A 21,285-nucleotide genomic window follows, 5' to 3' on the forward strand; every position below is an offset into this window, starting at 1 on the left:
TATTTTATTCAAGCAATTTAGATTTATCAGCTCTATATCCGAACGACATAATATACATTAATCACATGAAAGCAATAGACTTTGAGTTTACTATAAGAATGTCTATAAATAAACGCGCAATCCCCTTCATGATTCCTTTAAGACATTTTGAATGCGAAATAGTACCTTCCAAAGCGGTTGACCACGCCTCCAGGCTAACACATCAGGCCTTCCATTAAATTTCTACCAAATCGTTCCACCGGCACGCCTTGCAAATGAATGGCTAGTAATTGCTACGACCTCAAGTCATTGCCTGTACCCAATGGTCAGCTCACAACTGACTTTATTATATGGCCTTTCTAAGCAGGCCAATTTATAGAGCCCCTGTTTTATTTATGCCGACAACAGCAGCAGACGGGTCGACTCGAAACCAGACGCAGGCCGACATTGTCAAGGCTCGCTCGCTCAGCGGTATCGCCGTCGCTGTCATCTGTAGTCGTGCTCTAAAAGGGCTCTTGTGCCTGAAGATAACTATTACGCATTAATGGCGTCCTTGCCGCGCCATCATGGGCCGCCGTTTGGTGCCATTCAACGCCACTCATGGTTGGCCTCGTCGTCTGTTTCGTGGACACGTGTTCGTTGCTCCTCCCTCTCTTGGCGTCCCTGCTGCTGCTGCCATCGCCGCTGAAGAGGACGCCAGCCGTAGGAAACAGACAGCGAGGGAGGCACGAACTTGTCGCTCATCCCCGTCGCTTTAAGAGTCCTCGATCCGCGGGGCGCGAGTTTAAAAGAGGAGGCCTGTGGATCTGTTGGCGCACACTGCTTCGTTGTTGAAATGATGGTGTAATGTAGCATGGTCCAAGAAAGAGGCTTGACAGACCCGTCGCTTTGCTGTAACCCTTTCTACGCGGCTGTACCCGCCAACATGCGGAAAGGATAAGGACATCACCACGTTAACCCACGCTGTCCCGCCCTTAGAAGCAGCAGTTGCCGCCGGACCCAGAAGCATCCAAAGTACACTGATTAGCTATTTTGGGCGACAATGGCCGTGGCAGCAATGGCGTTCGGTTCAACCCCCACACTTTGCCATCCGATTTGCATGAACTCTACCTGACTAATAGCAATCACATATAGGGTATTGTCTACGTGATAATGAGTAAACGGGCCGATAGGCAAACAGGCAAGCACTTGGGCATGAAACTGGTCGTACATTAACAGCACCAGGTCAGATGGGTTCAGTTAGACTAACCTGAATAAAGGCGAGGTAACAGCAAATGTTGCCCTGGGATGAGAAATTTACGTGCACAGGGATCCAGAGACAAGATAATACGCACTACTGGTGTTTCTATATAATATGTATTACAATCAAGCTTCGCGTGACGTACGGACTCAGTACTATTAGGCAATGTAGGCGGGCGAAAAAAGGACGAAAAAAATACTCTAAAGAAGGTTTTTGATAAATTAAAATAACCAGCCGATTTTATTAGATTGTGTTTCGCTATAACACTTGATAAGTTTATTCATATTAGTCCGTCCATATTGTGGTAGCATGCACGCGGGTACTTGGACCGCCACACGCGCTATGTCAATGGTAACGCTGAAAGTCTATAAGATGGGTTCGGCTTACTCTCGGACATGTTTGAAAAGTTGCTCTGCATTATGAGCTGAGGCGTGTCTCCGAACTGAGCAGATAAGGACAGTATGGTATGACATATATGGCGTGGGAATGCAAGGAGTCTATATGAAACATACAGAACTGACATGGCCTACATGGAATAAGCTACATTCGAAAGTATTTATCAATACTGGTGTTTCGCCTTTGCGAAACGTTCGAACTCTACGTAACCCTAGCACACTAAAGAGTAGTACCGCTGGCTTCATAAACATGAAGGAATACTAAACCTCTCCTATTAACGGTCTTTACATTTAAGATTAGCAAACTGCCGCAGTTGCCTTAGAGGCCAATCTAAGCCGATTTATATATCATTCGAAATCATAAGTCGTAATCTTAGCGTATGCCTGTAATCACATGTTTACGCAAGCGGTATTTCTACGGCACCTTTGGTAGTTTGATAATGTAAGTAACCAAAACTCCTACTTGTATGCTATCGATCCGTTTTCGTGGCGTTCTCAAAAGCAAGACCCAGTTCCACTTTACGTCTCTGAGCTTCTGCCATGTGCAGTTGTGATTTTTCTATCCGCTTTACGCTACTCCCAGCAGCTGACAAAAGCAACAATATTTTGAATCAACCCAAATTAGAAATGCAAAAATCTCCCAGTTTCACGAACTGTCTGTAATCTACCATCAGCAACCGGTGCCTACTATGGAGCGCGTACAATTCGACGTCTAGCTCTGTATCTATACAGCAGCTATAGAAGGAATACGGCCTCGTCCGTTAAGTTCCATTGAACCTCTCACGTCTTGCGCATCTGGGAGTGCTTACTCGTTTCTATTCTAACCCCACCAGTCCCGTCTAGGACTGGAGAAGTTCTGCTCCTTCGAGCCTGTTCATCGGCCGGCGGGCTTGCCTGCTGCTGCTGGCCGAATGGTCTGTACAGAGTACGTTTACGTCAGACGTAGCTCAGCCTTCCATTCTAACGGCAGAAGGTTCTACCCCAATCTTCCCTGGCCTAGGAACTCGCGAACCCCACGGATTTGCCCGCCAGCCTCCCCCAGCGCAGCCGTGAGTGACTATTACTGCTAGGAGAGGGCAAAATGGAAAGTGCAGAGAGGTGTTTTCCAATAGCGGGAGTTCCCATTTTCCCGGGTGCCACTGTTCCAACAGTGAGGCCCAGTTTGGCCCCTATCCTGTCGTCTGGCCTCCGGCAGCGGCTTGTACCGTCTTTCTCGAGCCGACGCTTCGATTGCTCATGCCACTCCTTTTGCCGTCAATCTCTTCGTCCGTGGTGGAAGCAACGGATCCTGGCCAGAAAAGATGCGAAACCCTGGTATACCAAACCTTGACTGCATTACGGTTTGGTAGCATGCGACCCAAAATCATCCAACGGAGCGATTTAGGAGAGGTTATACGAACAAGAATCTCGAATAAGAGACCGCCGTAACGTCACTATGGGCACAGCTATGGCCGTTTGGACCGTCACCACGACCTTCGCTGTACCGAGAGGCCAGACCACGAAAGCTGCAAGAATAACATCGTACTGCTGTCTAGACGCTAATTTCTAGGGCTAATTGAATAATGGCGAGTCTGCAACGTCGGCACCATACCTTTTCAGCATCCTACATACGTCCTAATGTGGAACCTGACGCTCAAAAGAAAACTATGAGAATGCGTCAACACCAGCGATTAGTTAATTACGCGTCTCAAAGGCTAACTCCAGTAGGCCTTTTTCTTTTTTTGGGTATAGGTTCAACGAAAGAGGTGCGAACTCTATACGAAGCTCGCAAATCGATACACATAAATAGCGAATAATAGAATCGTCGTTACGCAGCCGCTTGTCGCGGCCTCCGAGATATGTAGGCATATTATTGTGCGTCGTCATTGCCCACCGACGCCAACCACAGCAGGCCGACGTCATTGCCAACAGTCTCGTCTCTTCAATGCACATTGCTTAGCAGCTACAACTAACGATCCCTTATCTCACCCTTATCCGTTTCTTTTGTCCCTCGCTGTTGCGATGTTTCTTTGTAGCCATGAAGGCCACGCCTAACGGCCGAACAACATAATCCAGCGTATACATAATCGCCCCACTGCTTTGCCCACCATTTCTCTGCCGCCTGCTATTGCTGCTAGGCCTTTTGCCGTTTTCTGCATATTTTTTTTCGCTCGCTTATTCGAGCCGTAATGAGTTATGTCGTTAAGCATTCTTACTAGCGTGATAGTTACTCTTGTTAGAACTATGACGACGCGGCACCAGCAGCGTATTACCAACAGATTGGGTGAGCAAGACGTCGATAACCAGCCGCTCTCAGCGGATCCAACGCCGGAGACGACAGCATCGTTGATGATGAGTCGATCTTCATGGTTTGATGATGATAAATTGCAAGAGAGAGGGGGCGTGGCGCAAGCGTGGGCGAGACGCTCTGCTGTGTACCGAGCGTTACGTACTTTGTCCCCGTTTCACGTATTTTTGCCATAGCATGCTTATAGCGTAAAGGGACACGACGAAACGGGACAGTATGGAATAACACAGCAAAGAATACTGCATGCAAACGTAGAAAATTTCTTTCTTTGTTTTTGGCATGTTTTTACAATTGTATACGACGCATAAGCGGCTTGCTGGGGAAGTTCGTCGTGAAGTAATCCATGCAACGCGTGAAATTAAGTCATTGACAGGGTCTTCTGTTGCACGATGATAATGTTACTTCGAATCGTTTAGTCGTCGATATTCTTTTAGGTAGAACCTCGTATTAGTGATAGCGATATTCGGGAGCGCCAACAATAAAACTAGCCTATAGAAATGGGCACGATTACCTAGTCGGCATAAGCGTTGCTGCAATAGTAGCCGCAATGGCCAAAATCAGAAAAAACATAACAGCATCAACAAGGCCAACGCTGATAACAGCGCCAGCGTCAACGATGACACCATTAACGATAACAACAACGATAGCAACGAAGACAATAATAGCCATGACAAACAGGCAGAGAGCGCAGACGTTATGGCACCCCGCATCGTTGACGTCGTCTCCATGGATGATCTTGTTGCTGTGTATTGTAGGACCGTCTGCTGTTACTTCGGCTGTCTGGCTGCTTGCTGGCGGCTAAGCCACCGCCGTCTAGAGAAACGGGGTCAAGGTAAAACGCTGACGACTGGACTGGGGCAGAGAAGTGAGCGGGGTCTTTGCGCGCGGAGTGACACGCTGATAGAGCTAACAAAGCAATTGGATAGGCTATATAGTATAGTAGTGTATGATGCGGTAGGATAATGTAAGACGGAAATGATCCCCGGGGCTCTCCAGCATGCCAGGCAGCTAGTACGGGCTCAGGTCGCGACAGGAACAGCGCGCAGGCGTAGAGAAGGGCAGCGGTAACGACGTCGGCGGCGGTGGCCATAGTGGGGCTAACGTCTGTCGTTTGCTCCAGACTTGAGCGGCGAGTTGCTCGCTATTCTGGTCGCCGCTCTGTTGGGTGCGCACGGCGCTGGCCTCTGCCGGATGCGCTTTGGCCTCTGTCTCTCCCTCTTTTTTCTCTCTCCCAGTCGAAGTGGACGATTACGCCGATCGATGAGGCAGACGAACACCCAACTACGCTGGTAGCGTTCGTGATGAAGGTGGTACCAGTGGCGCGGCAGTGCGGTGTATCCGACAGACCGACCGACGTTAGGGCTCCCGTTGCTGACTGGGCTTGTTCTATCCCTGCGCACCCCCACAGACGCTGCTGCTGATTCCAGACGAGTAGCTAGTTGTAGTAGAAATGCGGCTACAGTTCCAGGTCGGCGGTAATGGCGGTGGCAACGGCAGCCTCTTCTGGCAGCGGAACCTCACGATCTCCACTCGGTGTTGGTAGTAGTGGGGAGACACCATCCCTATCCATCTTACCCTGCCTCTTGGTCTTCGCAACCCCGCTAGTCTTGAACGAACCCCTCTTACCCTATGTCCGCTCCTTTGGCGTCTGCAGGGACTCTCTGCCGCGGGGCGGTGCCAGCCACTGGCAAATGTGAACCATCCACTCGTTCCCTCACCCTCGAGTCCACTCGACACGACTCCACCGATGCTGCGGTCTGCAGCAGCATGAGCCCTTTCTGGGTTAATGTCCAATTGCCGCCGTTCTGTACTAGCGCGCCGTTAGGGGCAAACCGTCAGACTAGTATAGCACAGAATAGCATGATATGGCTTCTGGGAGAACGTACTAAGCTAGCAGGCGAGTCAGGAAAGGCAGGCCGAGGTTCGGAGCGAGCAGGGTGGATCCTACCAGCAGGAAGAGGAGCTGAACGAGGAGCGCCAGAGAGGCCGACCGGCGCTGCGGCTGCTGCTAGTGGGAGCAGCGGTGCCGTTGTCGAGCTTGGTTGGGTTATGTGAGCCGAAGCTGGGGCGAGGTAGGGGCGTAGCAAGCGGACTAAGAAACGGCTGTGGGGCTAGGCAAACTGGATGTAAGACAGGGGCAAACTGGAACGACTGGAGTAACTGGAGCAATCTGGGGTTCCAGGGGATCTCTCTCTGATGGTCTGAGTGCGGTGAGTGACGCGCCCTCCCCCGTGTGCGTTAGGGTTTCGCAATGTCTCTCCCTCTATAGCGGCAGCCGCGCGCAAAACGACGCCACGGCCGCCACGCAATAGTCGGCGCCTGTCCTTCGTCAAAGCCAGAAGCATCAGCAGTGGTAGCAGCAGCAGGCTAGAGTCGCCTGCGCTTAGTCACACCCTCATCATTCTGGACTAGACAAGCCAAGATATTGCAACGGGCAGCGCGAACGGGTAGAGCACAAATTGCTGCTACTATTCATAAGCTGCAACGATTTTCACTGTTTACTTTGCTAAATAGTATAGATAGATAAACAGTGTCGTCAAGCCACAAGCAACAATAACAATAGCAGCAGCGGGTGACCAGTCAGCCAGAAAGATACCTCGGTGATATCTTGTGATAGACAAAAAAGCGAACGCTGAAGAAGCAGAGACAGATAACGCGTGCGCTAAGTATCAAAAGTTGCCAGAAGTGACTAGGTTACTAGCGTGACCAGCATCACTTGATTGGAATTATATGCGAAAAATAGCACGGAGGTACAGAAGACTGGCTAAACTCCGTATTGTGCCATACCATACAGAAAAATACGATACGACGTCTGATTGTGTGGATGTGGATGCGCATCGGGATCGATAAAATTGGTACATTGTATACACTTTTAGTATTCAACGAGTAATATTAGAACCGACGCCCCGACGCTTCACCCCCCAATCGAACGGTGCGTCATTTGCTGTCGTCGATTAAACTCGTGACAACACGGCAGCTGCTGTTATCTGAGTAACAACAACCCGTAAAATAACAGGGACAGTGCTTACAACTACCAAAGAATTAAAAGGCGTCGTTGACTCGCACAAAAAGAAGTAAGCTTATTTACAACAGTGGCTCCACAGCGGTGAGATATGATTCAGTGTAGCTCCGAAATGGAGGTTGCCAGATACAAGTTCGACAAGTTCGAAGTTGATCACCGCTTTCTACAACGGGTCCCAGCAATTTCGACCTGCCGAGGTACATTATATATGTAACCGAACTAAAAATTTCAGAAAGTACATACATTGACCTAACTTCTCAACCGTTCCCCCTCCTGAAAATAAATGACTCCCGCCATTGGTCTCCTGTGATCTGTCTAAAATTGCATCATCTCATTATTGGCTTGTTTCGTTCAGCTAGTTAAAGACGTATCCTGTTACAGTGACCCAGATATTTTTATCGCTCTCTTGACAGCCAGTCGGTACGAAGCAGTAGCGGTGGCCAAGCTTGGTGAATCCATATGATACGTTGACGTAAGGTTGAGTTGGAGCTAATTCGATCTGTGCATTGTAAAACACCCACATATTTCAGCGATGTATGATACGCAGCTAGCTTGAATGACATCCTATGTTACGGTACAATTGGCCACACAGTCAAGATATCCAGTTGTCGCCTAACATTGTCCAAGCGTAGCCCAAGCCCAGCCCCCCAAATAGCGTACCCCAAGCACAGCCTCCCAAATAGCGTACCTTCCAAATTAACAAGTTTCGAGATGACACCTTTTTTCTACACGCGAGGCTGCTCTGGGCAGCGACGAGCATGTGCTACTACTAAGTGCTATTTCCTCAGTTGAAACGACTAAATAAGCTAATACAAAGATCTTGTCCTGTGTCCACGTAGAAGCCAGCCCGCCCAGTTCAGCCTCCACAGGAGATATGGATGTTCGCCTGCGAAGCGGATCCATGTCGTCGGCATACCATGCCGAATACGAAGAGTCCGATTCGGATACAGATCATGATTGTAACGCGATTGACATGAGTGTCATCAAGAATGATATGGGGGGCTCAACTAGGGAACAACGACCGGTGAGTGTGAACCCGACATCGTGCTTGCAAAACTTGTACAATCTCCTAGAATAACCAATCTGCCCAACCACGCCTCCTTATGTAATGGCCTACAAATATAATATCGTTATGACTTTGACTCGGATAATTATTAATCTTGTTTGCATTTCTGAAGATGCTTACAGTTCCTACAGTTGCATACGAATCCAACTATGCCACGTGGGTTGTTATTTAGGTGTATGTGACAAGTTGACAATATTGATAGCATAACTGTTATTAGAATAACATCGGACTTTTCCCTTGTTTTCTTTATTCGTTTCTGGTGTATAGGAGCGTATGAATATGGATTTACCAACGCGTGGGCGCCAGAGGGCCTTAGGTGACCTGATAGTCGACCGTGGACACGGACCCCCTCCACCACAGCTCATCATGCGCGATCCTCACGCACCACGGTAAGTTCGATAAAGTGAAAATCGAATTCTGTTGAAGTACCGTCTTGTCAATAGAATCACTTTCCGACCTACGCTCCAGCAAACATTTCCATGGATTCGCGTCTCTGGGTGCTATGTTTGAATGCATCTAAGAGAATTAGACGAGGAAGATAACAACAGGAGAGAAAAACGACCATAGTATTTAGTATGCAGTCAATTTATGTACTGTTACTTACCGCCGGCTATTTAGAGACAGCAGGGCGAAGCGCTTTATATCCGGAGAAGGTCCTGTCCCATCCGCCCACATACAACCCCATTGCATCGGGGCAAAAACGTAAACAAGTTAACCAAGAGAAGGCCCACAGCTTGAGTCTCTCCCCTACATCGAGGGCCCTTTGAGTGCATCTCCGTGACGGCTGTCCGTACCCTCACCCCTTACCAAGTTCGCCTGTGCGATGTTGGCAGCGAATTGTGCAGCGAGTGGGAGGTGTCTCTACAAGTCGAAGAAGCTGCCATAAACCCTAAGCATTAAGAGATTCCCTTTTTCTTTCTGCGAGCTCTGGCTACTGTTTATGAAATAGTGACGCTCTATACGTTCACGATACCGTAAACCATCGATGATAGCTATAGCTCGGCTCCAAGTAAGCTTTGATCAGCTGTTACATCAAAACACCTAAAAGTTTAAAAAAAGGCCTCCTTTCGCTAGTCTTGTGTTATATAATCGTCGTAATCAGCAGGCATACTATATTAACTGTCATAACAAAAGGACTGCAACAAATCTACGATGAGCCAAATTACGCTCCATGTCTAAATTTCTTTTATATTCGTTGCATTATCGCGTTGCAGGGACGACTTGAACCGTATGACTAACGAAAGCCCGTTGAGTAGTTCAGGATCGTCAAGTTCACCATCATTGCTCCTCACAAACGCCCACAATGGACTGGGAGGACACGGTATTAACCATGTTTCCATTGAGAGCCAAGGCAGGTCCAATGGACTTGCAGGCCCTCCTCTGCCACCGCCTCCATTTCTTTCACAGCTCGCCCAGCCAGGCACGAACCACATCATGCAACAGGTACGTAAAGGCTTCTTCCACTATTGAGCCCTACCAACTAACTTATCTATAATAGATATGAATACGTCCTTGCATGACTTTCTATCCACATTATTTGGAGTTATATTTTCCTAACAGTACAACAGGCGCCTGGAAAACCTGTTCGCACCGCCTGACTAGGACCACAGAAACGCCGTCTACATAATATAGAAAACAACACTAGGACAAGCTGAGGCATTTGCTCTGAGGTTAGTTCCGTCGGTCTGGAGATCAGGCTGCGACAAAACACACCATACGGTGTATGGCCGTTTTTAGTTGAAACAGATCAGGAAGTTCGTAGATCTACTAGTTGCCTCCACCCCCGCCCGACTAGCTAACCTGAAGGGTGACATTTGTGCTATTATTGCAATCGGCCATTGCTGTAACCGAACTACAATCGGCAGTATTGAGAAAGAAGTATGAAAACGGTGAGAACTGCAGCTGCCCAAGTGGGTGGGGAAAGCGCGCAACCAAAGCGTTTCAAGCAGCTTCTGAGTGCCTGCTGAGTCGACTCAGGCCTTTTGTTACGTATGGCCAAGTTCGGCACGAGGAAGAATGCAATACAGTATTTAGGAGCTCAGAATTGGAGCCGAATAGTTTAGTAGCGGTACATAGGACAAGAGAAAGGAGTAGTAGCTAGAAAAAGGGGTACAATGTCGGTGTCAAAACCATTACATACACGAGCTGCTTGTCACGACAGGTGGCCTATCGGCTAACCGGGCCATTTCCACTCACTCAGCTTTCTGCCCCGTTACACAATACCGCCTCAAATTATGGCTTTCTTTGAAAACATACTATCTATTTATTTTAGCGGAAACATGTATTGAAGAGAGCCCCAAGAAAACAACAACAGCCGTTCAGTCTCATGCGATAGCGGCACCACTACTCGCCACAAACCCGTCAAAAATAACGAGAAGCCCAGCAGCAGCAATGTCCCGCGCTTCTCTGATAGTACCCGTCATGCGTCTAAACATGCGTTGCTTCTGCATCTACGTGCACTGCGTTAGGAGCATCAGCAGGAGCAGCTCAGGTCGATTTTGATATACCTATCTCGCTGTAGTATTTCTCGATTTCAACTCTAAATCGGTCACCTTTAAGGTCAAATTAATAAGACGTGTTTTAACGTGTAGCTGCTTGAAGCTACCTCCGGCATTCCTGTTCGCATTGTAGTGGTTAATTGTGGCTGCAGGGGCATTGGTACCTCTAGGGTAAAAAAGGGCAGGGGCAGACTCAAATCTGTTGGATCGGATAGTCGACAACATTACAAAGGGGAACACTCGATGGGAACAGGGTCAAGAGTCATAAAAGTCGCGCAAATGAATGTAGGAGGTATCCGACGGTGGTGCTATACGAATACGGCAAGATGGAAAAGGTAAGAAGGGTTGCGTATTTGATGTTGTCGTTGTTACCGTCATATTCATCGTGGTGGTGATGATAGTAATAGTTGACGTCGTTGGTAATGTCGTTGTTGGTTCCGCTAGTATTGGTCAATACGGCACGGGTAAATAGGGTTCGATAAGGCCGCCCTCGCGCTCCTAGTATGAGCCTTAGTTCACTTGTTTGTTAAGAGCATGATTCCGGCAACCACCATTGCTTCTGCTTTGAGACTGGCGTTACCACCGCTGCCAGTGGCTCTCAGACCCCTTTTCTAACCCCGTCGCTGTCTAGACTGACCCCCGTCGTGTGGGAGAAAAACCCCCGGAGCTCCTCCTGTGTCCCTGAGCGCAACACCGCAACGCGCTGCGGCCGCCGCTGCTACCGCTAGCGACGACTCGTCTCTCTCCCAAAACTCTTAAGGGCAACAGACACCCAGCCGGTCACGCAGACCGAAGGACACGGCGCACCTTACAGTGGTGGCAGGCTCCCGTCGCTGATGCTGGTATCAGCCGCAGCTGGAACAGGCCCCGCCGTCTGTGACAATGACTAAGTTACGTTCCGCTCCGCACAAACCCGCCGCGCTTGATCATGCTACGTATCGGCACAGTCCTATTCGATGCACCGAAGTTACGTCCGCATGCGTTCACAAAACAACAAACGGACGAGCGGACAAAGAAACAAACTGCGAGGGGCGGGCGGGCAGGCACAGCGTTCATAGTGAAGAGACTGAAAGTGATGGTAGCGGCAACGATGATGTCTAAGAATTAAATAACCTGTTGAACTATGCAACTATATTAGCGCACTGATTGTGCGATTTGCAGCACGAGAATTTTTATACGTAAGCAGACGATACTGTAGACATCAGCCGCTGTTGTGGCGGTTGTTTACGATGCTACTCTTAAGGTAAGGCGTATATCCTAGGCACAACAAATCTGTTGGGGTTGGCATCTAGATAAATGTGGTTGATTTCGAACTCCACCGATGTTGTCGATACCATATTGAACGGCGGTAAAGTGACAAAGAATGGCACTCGACTTATCGTCTAACTGGGATTTCTCAACAAAGCTAGGTGCGTGTGTGCAACTTTATGCAGTTGTTTGATATTAAGCTGCGAATGAGCTTTTAGGGTCTATGAGGGGCATGTCCACGTCCGTTATGGAGGTCTGAGTAGTTACCCCTGACAAAATGTTCATGTTCGCCGGGTTCACAAAGGAGTCGCCCAGGCAACCTCAACAGTTCAAAGAGCACATATAACGGCTATCATCGAAATATTCTAATACAATAAAACGATTGAACAGCTTATATTTTTCTTAATATAAACAATATTTATGCAGTCGTTCAACTAACTTACACCGTGTATTACAGATGCAACAACAACAACACCACGTTGCAAACGGGGTTTCCGGCGGCGGAATATTATTAGCAGCCAATGACCCGAAAGGAAGACACAGCAGTTTCTCGTCGGTTAACTCGTCCGACGGAGCAGCGTCACCCCCGCCACATACACTGCCCAATACCACACACCATAGTGGAAACCCCCTCAATCAGCATCAGCTACCCTTCGTACCGCAGCACATACCCCATGACTTGGTAAGTACTTTTCTACGATAGAATACAAGTTTGTTACTAACGTCGGTCGCAGCTGACGTCACTGACCATCAAATGGCATATCGACTCGTCCGCTTACCATTTTGTCAAACAAACATCGATGATTAGTTAGAATCGCAGTAAAGTCATACCAGTAGCAATTACGTAACGGTGCAAATTCCATATATGCCTTGGACACATAGATCATTTGTTAGGCTTTTCGTTGCGATTTCAGCCGTCCTATTGCCTCATCCTTTCCAGGTGCACAAAATGAGTTCAGGCCAGAAAAAGAAGCTACCAACACCTATTCCAAAGGAGTGTAAAGATGAAGCCTACTGGGAGCGACGCAAGAGAAACAACGAATCGGCCAAGCGTTCCAGAGAACTTCGTCGCATTAAGGAACAGCAGACAACGCTCAGAGTGCTTTACCTTGAACAGGAAAACCTTCAACTTCGCACGGAACTTGGGATGCTACGAAGTGAAGTCGACAAGCTTCGTCAGTTACTCTACGTTACTAATAAACAGCAGGGTCGAGGCGGCAGTAATGGAACAGGTGTTCGACATCGGATACAGCAGGCTACGCCGCAGGCCATGGCCGCCTCAAGTGGAACAGGCGTAGCGGAAGCCGTTCCAGAATCGGTAAATAAATCAGCAGACACATTGGCAGGGTAAATCGGCCTGCGAGTGGCCGGACTCATAGGACGTAGCCAGAGCAACACTTTAGGTACAAGAAACGGGACATTTGTCCGGTTAGCTTCAATGACAAACCGGTAAACAACTTGTGAGAGTCCACTTTTGTTCAGTTTACTCGTAACTTTGCACAGCTAAGCAATGAGCTTCGGTTGGACTTGTCCAGTTGAAACCTTTCCCACGTTTCATGCGATGGTATCACGCATGGACGGAACATACACGTGCATAATATATACAGGCCGCTGTTCAAAACGGGTCTTCAATATACTTCCATCTTCCTTGTCTAGTTTTCCTTCGTTTTTGTTTTTTATTTGATTGTCTACTTCTCTTTTTATAGTTTTCGTTAGTGTACTTTAGACTAGTCGGTTACTATTGAGGGCGTTACCTCTTACTTAACTTCATTCGCTCTATAAGTTTTATTTGTCTCTATGATTCGTTCGATTTACAGATGGAAGACGATAACCAACTGAACCATCATCATGCTTCCCTAGTCACACAGCATCAACCACAACAGCAAGGCAATTCGGTTATGTCACCCCTTGTGTCAGCATCACCTCCTTTACCATCATTACCGGCCGGACATCAGCTTCTTGGCGAATCTCAAGGGAGTCACCACCAGCCGCTGCCGCCAATTTCCACCTTGCAAAGCACCATGTGCCTCCCGCAAGGTCAACCGCCTCGCCAGATTATCCTGGCCTCCCCTCCTTCACGCCCACAGCCACCTCTTGCTGGTCATCATAGCATGACTTTGGTATCGCCACAACAGCCGCTATCACCACACCCGATGTCACGTTCACCGTCACCAATTAACCGTTGTAGTCCATGTAGCCTCAGTCCATTGCCGCCCCCGGCCCGTCAGGCACTTTCAATCGTTGACCAGCATCAACAGCAAGGCCTTCAGCAGCAAAGGCCACTTTCTAGACGACGCGAATTGTCGATTTCGCCCCAAATCTCGGCAGCGTCGCCGCTCTTGTCCCGAGATGCGATCGACCTTAGTCCGCTGAGTCCGCCTCCATCGCAACACCGTATGGGGCTCTCGCCATCGCCTAACGGCGACCAGGCTCGACCCTTGGCGTTAGTGCAGCCGGCCTCGGATGCGCAGGTGTGCAGCAATAATGCTGATCATAATGCCAACAGCGCTAACAGTAGAGCTACCCACAGTAGCAGTGGCGCTAACCGTCTTAATAGTAGTAACAATCATCATAACCTGAGTAGTCATAATCTCAACAGTAGTCAGCAAAGCAGCTATCCAAGCCACAGTGGCAGTGGCTTGATAGACAGCTGCGCCTCTAGTCCCGCCCCCAATGTCGTTGCCAATATTCACAATGTCGGTACGGATAATGGCTGTCACCCTCAGCAGCAGCAGCAGCAGCAGCAGCCAATGCAGCCCCAGCAGCAGGCAATCCCGCAGCAGCCACACCAGCAGCTTCCGCTGCAACCGGCAATCCTGCGACACAAGAAGGCCAGACCGTCTAGCCCTTTTCGGGTCAGCCCGTCGCCAAGCCCCCCGCAACAGCTGCAACAGCAGCTGCAGCAACAACAACAGCTGCAGCAAATGCAATCAATACAAATAAACCATTCAACGAACAATAACGCGATAAATAATATTATTCACAGCAGCGGAAACTGTGAAGCAAACACCAGCATGGCAACTAACCACGGCGGCGATGGTCGTAGCCACGACGACGGCGGCGGCGGCGGCGGCGGCGGCGGCGACAGCAACAACAACAATAGCAGCAGCAACAGTAATCATCTGCGTCATAGCCAGCAACAGCACATTCATCTGGAGCATCAACAACAACAACAGCTTGAGCAGCAAATGCAATCTCAGCGCCAACACAGCGTTGTGGTACAGAGTTGACTGCGTGGCTGTGCGAGTTACTTCGAAAAACCATGCGACTTCGGCAGAGGCAACGATGCTACGGATTCGCTGATGTTCAACAACAGCGGAATCGGCGGAACTGGTGAAGGCGGCAAACCACCTTACACGAACAAACATCAACACGATGCCATTAGACGGCGTCAACGACAGGCGGAAGTGTGAGAACGACAACGAGAATTCATACCGACCCGGCCATAATGAAAGCCGAAGATAAAGCAACCATCGAGCTATTGAAGAACTGATGATCAATGAGGAGCTGAGGGAACTTAAGACACCTAGACAACATCGGGAACGACGACGAAAGAATTCACGATTGAGTATATGTGTGTGTTATTGAGAGAAAAGGACATCTTAGAATACAATCAAGCACGACCGGAGCGCGTACAGATGACGAGACGAAAAAACAACACCAAAGATAATTTAGCACCCAATGATAGATGGATACGAAAAAAAAGAGATCAGAGTCCTCAAGATGTGGTGTATTTCCTAACAGTTGTGAGGCACTTTTTCGTACTGGCCTCGCATTCTAATATCTGAATGAGCATCAATACAACAATAGAAATAGGCACAATAAAAGTTGGAAGCATGTGTCAGCACGCTCGAATACGCATCGTTGATCGGTAAGCGCGTCTGTGATTGTGTGAAAACCAGAAAAAGTTAACCAAAAATTGATGACACTTCATCAAACGACAACTTGGAAAACACTTCTTCCAAAAAAAAGCAACATTGTTTATAATTACTGGCAACTACTGGTATTTTTTTTGATCGATCTACACCCCCCAATCACGAGATGAACCTCCCAGAGGAACAGCTAACGCACGCGACACTCGGAGACGGTGCGTCGAGTCGGAAGCAATAACGTCCAGTCATAGAACGACGTAATGACCAAACAACCATACCTGGAACTCCGACAGAGCCCGACGCCTCTACGAAATTCACGATTGGTCACATCAGTAAATTGAACATGACAAAGTCTAATGGACAGAAAACAGGAAGCAAGGAAGGAGGCTTCAAAGAAAAAACTACCCTTCATCATACATAGCTACTACTAATCACTAAATTTCGCACTTCCCAACTTGATCCCGGCACACGCACACACGCAAACATACATACCGTGAAAAACCCTTGCCTCAAAAATAAAGAGGGAACCAACGACGGAAGAGAAGGAGAAGCCACTATGAAGTGAAGGAAGATAGCAAAGAAATACTGAGATACCGTATGCCAATTGCTACGATGATAATTACAGCAAATCAACGTGTTACTGTGCAAAAACGTGGGTCCTAATGAAAAATAAATCCCTGAACTACAGCTCCCTTCCTGGTTGTCTGAACGTTTTGGGCATTACCCACAAGATCCACTAGTTAACTGCGCCCTGCCCAGCAAGCCCTCGTTAACTCAACAAACTGTCCGGATAATAAACGCGGCTGATTGATGAAACTTGTGCTACGTATAAGAAGAAGTTAAGTCGAGCTTGTTTCCTAGCGAACCACTACGGAGCAATGCAGTGGGAATGTGAAAACAGTGAATAGGACCTGCAAAAAAAGCGCCGGATACATAGTTGAAACGAAGGACAGGGTCAAGCGTCGACGCTCGGAAAACTTAACGGGGCTGATGAACCTTTCTGTGATAGTAAAGGTGAGTACAGAAAGACCCTAATAACCTGGAAAGATCCAACTGATTGAACGTGATTGTTGTAATTAGCGTCCCGTCGTAGTGTGAAACACTGCGACCGGCTCCCCCCACCTCCGGCCTGAACGAAAGCCGTCAAGAGTCCGAATGTCAGAAACAGACTCGGCATAAGACAGAAAAAATGCCACACGCACTAACGAATTGGATGATTTTGGTGTATAACATCGGAGTGTTAAACGAACAGCAACCTGTATCTGGATGATAATGTCCTCTAAGCGAACCTGACTTCTGTAGTATGAATACCGTTCACATGCATACGCCCCATCCCTTCAACCCATAACGTAACGTTACAGAAAACTTGCCACATTTACGTATGAAACAATGAATAAAAGATAACTCGGCAACCGTTTGGCATCATAGCGCTCACGTATCAAATCGAAACTTAACCTCCGACTAAGCTTTGCGTTTCGCTTAATAGGTTGAAAGCCATGAGCAGGAGCGAACCGCTTGAAAAATAATCGCTTCTATTCTATCGCGGGAGGACAACGTGTACAGTTACATACTGCACGGGTAACTCTCCCCGTTTTGTATACAAGAGTGGAGTGTTTAGGGACTGTTATGGAACGTATTCTTAAGAAGTTGTCCTGCGATACCCTACGGACGGCTTCTTGTAGACGAGAAGGCCTTGGTCCTATGCGCTGGGACCAGGGAACGGTTGGACCCGAATGTGATACGATTGTGATATAAACATAAATACTGATGATAATTATAATAATAATTTAAGTAAGAAGCAACACGAACTATTCTAAGAGAAGCAAGCAGATGTCACGACAATGTATGAGAATATATATACATATATATATATTCAGATCGAATGATGAGAACACTATGGTTTTGTTGCAGTTGTTATTGCCTATATATATATATATATATATATATATATATATACTATAGAATGTTGCTAAAGGAGACAGCTGTGCGCCAAGATTATGGTGATGATAGTGACATTACGAGTGATAAAAATAGCCAGTGTAGAAACGAATTAGATTGACTAAACTCAAATAGGCATTTTTCTTAACACGCACACGTACGCTACACTTCTGCACACATATACAAATAGGTCGTTTAGCAGGTCGAAAAGAAAATCATTATCGCACGTTTATTACGACTAATCTGTTCCCTTCGTCTAGCAGGAAGACCTATCGACGACGATTTCGCATAATTAAAGCGCGATCAAATAAAATAAGCGGAATTCTATACATAGATTTTAACACTAAGCATCGCTAGATCACTATAAAAAATTAACTGCTTTTTAAAGCATGCTCATCCCCTATTTTCTTCAACAAGAATTGAAAATCAGTAGCAGACTCTCACGGCCGCGTCATTAGGCACCATTGAAGTCTCGAACGTCGTTCGCACATCAATACACAACCTACTGAAGACGTAGCTCTCGTTTCGTGCGCAAAGTCTCATTACGAACAACGTCATGTAATGAACGGTGGGGGGTCGTCGGACGCGAATGCGTTACCGTCCTAACTGGTGCTACTCAGAAACTTTTCAGACTGATAAAGCGCTTGATCGGGTAACGCTGAGACTATTACGACAATAACAACAGCTGCTGTCCTTTGGAGGAGATAAACGATCGTTCGATTCGAATGACGGTAGAACAGCTAAACACACAGAAAAAAAAAACTGGAGATTGACGATAAACAAACGGTGAGGCGTTGTGGACTAAGCAATTTGTGTTTTTAATGTTTATTTTTATAACATTGTAAATATCGGTTGAGGTGTTTTCACAGTTATTTCGTACTGTTTATGACGGCATGAGATGATATGAACTACGAAAACGCAGGGTGACAGGATGGGCGGAAGTCATACATAATAATAACTGATAATGAGATTATAATGATAGCGTAATCTGTAACTGCGGACACTAACCTAACTAACTAATAAATACAAACACACACACACACACACACATACAGATCACATGCGTACAATGTTGAACCGATAGAGGAGCTGATAGCGGTGCCGGCGGCGACAAGTACGAGAGCGCCCTATATATAAATATACATAAAATTGCATGTTGGTGCGCGAAATACTAACCAACGCATCATGTCCATTGATCATTGAACTGGGAGGCGAATGAACGAGAAAAACACCATTAACTAGAATTGATTCACGACGATATACTGGAGAAACATTGCAACTGATAACATCTACGAGCCATTACGAGGTATGGCGCAAAGAAGAGCTGATACGCAATCCGATAAGCGATAAAACAGAATCAAATGTTTGGATTGAGTAAGCAAGCACGATTCGATGCTGAAATCGCTAATATTGGTGGAAGATGACGACGAAGCGATCAATCATAGACAGAAGATGCTAGCGACCAAAGGTAAAAACGAAATACTTAGGTAAAAATTAAAGACTATATATCCTTCTTCATTATCGAGATGAGAAGTTGTATGGTGAAGCCACGGCATGCGAAAGTAACCCCTCACGATTGCTGTACTGCAACGGAGGACACGATCGGAGGAGATGAACGCGAAAATCACACCCTCAGCAAGGTAGCCCGTCCTAGCGGTCTTAGGTGGTATGTCGTCAGGCCGTACAGCCTTAAGGGGTTTTAGCTCTTGCTTGGACACGTACACACGCTAAGATAGAACTACACAATCGTGGTGAGGCACCTGCGTGTGTGCACGCGATAATAATGCTGGCGCAAACATTGTACATAGATTTATTAATACAGCTAAACACTCACTCACTCGTTTGTCGTTTCTTTCTCCGACGAACACTAGCAAATAAAATATATTATAATAACAAAAGAGAACACAGATAATGAAGTAAATGAAAGGTGCAATGGACAGCCGCTTGTTAGAAATTTATTGTAGGCGAACCTAACTCAATACGAACTCGAAAGAAGACATACTTCCAAGTCGATCTGAGCTGAGAAAGTGATTACCTATCCGTGGCCGAATCAAATAAAGAACAATGGCGTGAAGCAAACGGCAACGTGTGGACGATGGATTTCGTTATGGATATCATTTTGGAACAGGGACAGAAAAGGGCGACCAATGACTGATACCTAAGTAGACTGGAGGAACTACTGGACTGAAGATACGCGTTGTTACATAACTAAATATGCTCAACTGGTGCACAATATAAACATGCAGACAAACCAATAACAACGTAATAAAAAAAATCAGACATCTAACAACAGTAACGAGGATGATGTGGTTATCAATAAACATATATCATTGGCAAACTACACCGGTTGTGTTCTTATTCCTTAGTAACTAGACAGGATCGGCTATTAGGGGTTCATATTAACAGGTGATATACGTCTCCCTCATAGCACCTGCTAAGGTTAGGCTTCACGGCCGCAACTGCCGCTATCCATCAGATATATGCTATGGCAGACATTATACGTTCTGGCAGAGATCATAGAACAGATTGAAACCTGATAGAAATTTAAAGCAATGCGTAAAGAGGTCTAGCAAAAATCAACGGGATGAACTACTGTGCAGAATAATAAGGACGCAAAGAACTACAGAATAAGCGGTATGTGGCTAGTGTAACAATTACAGCGATTCCCCAGTGGTAAGCCCGAATCATTTTGCTAGTGATACAAGCAATTCTCTAGCTGAAAAAGGACGGACACCGCCCTAAGATACCCACCAACGCGCAGTTCATCCCGTATAAAAGATGGCCAACAATACCTTTATTCATTTTTTAAACGAATCAAATAGAAAAGTAATCAATAGGATGGCTCATAGTCGCACCTAAGTATAGTAGTGTTATTTCCAAGATGATAACTCGTTCAATGTAAGGACCTGCCGTAGAAAAACACTATGTGAAGACCTAGATTACCACTGTTTGCCCTATGTTTCAAGGTCACAACAGACGGTGCCGAACTAATGTAATTCGGAAGACAAAACGTAATAACATCCTGTATCTATTACGACCCCCTGCCATAATGCCTTCTCAATTGGCCATGAAAGCCAAGGGAGTTTCCTAACGACATTGGGGTCTCTGCCCAAGCCCAATTTTCAAAGAAAAACTTAGTAAATACAATGTATTACCTTCAACACACCCACCATCGATGGAATAAGACGTATAACAGACCGAGTAGACAAGGCAACGATTCCGTCTCTAGCATTTATAGCTGGCTCAATACGATTTGTTGCAATCAGTAAAGTTTCGCTCGTGATAAAAGACGTTTTCTGTAAGGCTCTTTATAGGGTTTTTGTCAGCTAGTTCACTTGCTCTCTAAATTATAATTCGGAGAATTCAACTAAGCGCTGTCAGTAAGTCCGCCAGAGAATTTGTTATGAAGATGCTGTTACCGTAAGATAAACATAGAATACATGCTATATATATATATTACTATTACTATAGTAGTGCTGCAAAACCGCGTTCTTTTCATAAAACTGACTGTCAGCGCAGCCGGTCACGTGCGCTGGCCGCTGGCTTACATAATCTCGTGTTGGCAATTTTCGTGCATTGGCAAAGTAGCCATATTTAAATTCGTCTGGACGAAACCTTTCCTCCCGGGTACGTCACTACTCGGACTAGACGAAAGATCCAAGCGGACTAATTAGACCTTCCGCTTACGACAGAATATAACAGTCTCCCTTGGGAAAAAGGACAGAGCTGGCTTCATTGAC

At 46.8% G+C, this 21,285-nt stretch overlaps 2 protein-coding genes across 3 annotated transcripts in view; one reads left to right on the plus strand and one right to left on the minus strand.

Annotated features, from left to right (window-relative positions):
- mon2 (Mon2 homolog, regulator of endosome-to-Golgi trafficking) overlaps nt 1–21,285 on the minus strand; it is an 85,211-nt gene that overhangs the window by 37,314 nt on the left and 26,612 nt on the right. The window lies entirely within an intron of this gene.
- On the plus strand, nt 8,266–19,888 carry LOC111258810 (uncharacterized). The gene is made up of 5 exons (XM_022830360.2): nt 8,266–8,378; nt 9,204–9,432; nt 12,193–12,417; nt 12,676–13,053; nt 13,553–19,888. The coding sequence occupies exons 1-5, from the start codon at nt 8,269–8,271 to the stop codon at nt 14,963–14,965; spliced, it is 2,355 nt and encodes a 784-aa protein (XP_022686095.2). The 5' UTR covers nt 8,266–8,268; the 3' UTR covers nt 14,966–19,888.

This window comes from Varroa jacobsoni, unplaced genomic scaffold (assembly GCF_002532875.2).
Source record: "Varroa jacobsoni isolate VJ856 unplaced genomic scaffold, vjacob_1.0 scaffold_266, whole genome shotgun sequence".
In the NCBI taxonomy this organism is placed as follows: domain Eukaryota; kingdom Metazoa; phylum Arthropoda; class Arachnida; order Mesostigmata; family Varroidae; genus Varroa; species Varroa jacobsoni.

What these genes read in the sequence shown, in the direction of transcription:
- LOC111258810 (XM_022830360.2), top strand. Translation starts at nt 8,269, where the DNA reads ATGGATTTACCAACGCGTGGGCGCCAGAGGGCCTTAGGTGACCTGATA. An exon ending in CGAACCACATCATGCAACAG is followed by an intron (nt 9,433 to 12,192) that starts GTACGTAAAGGC and finishes CGTGTATTACAG; the next exon opens with ATGCAACAACAACAACACCA. An exon ending in AGCACATACCCCATGACTTG is followed by an intron (nt 12,418 to 12,675) that starts GTAAGTACTTTT and finishes CATCCTTTCCAG; the next exon opens with GTGCACAAAATGAGTTCAGG.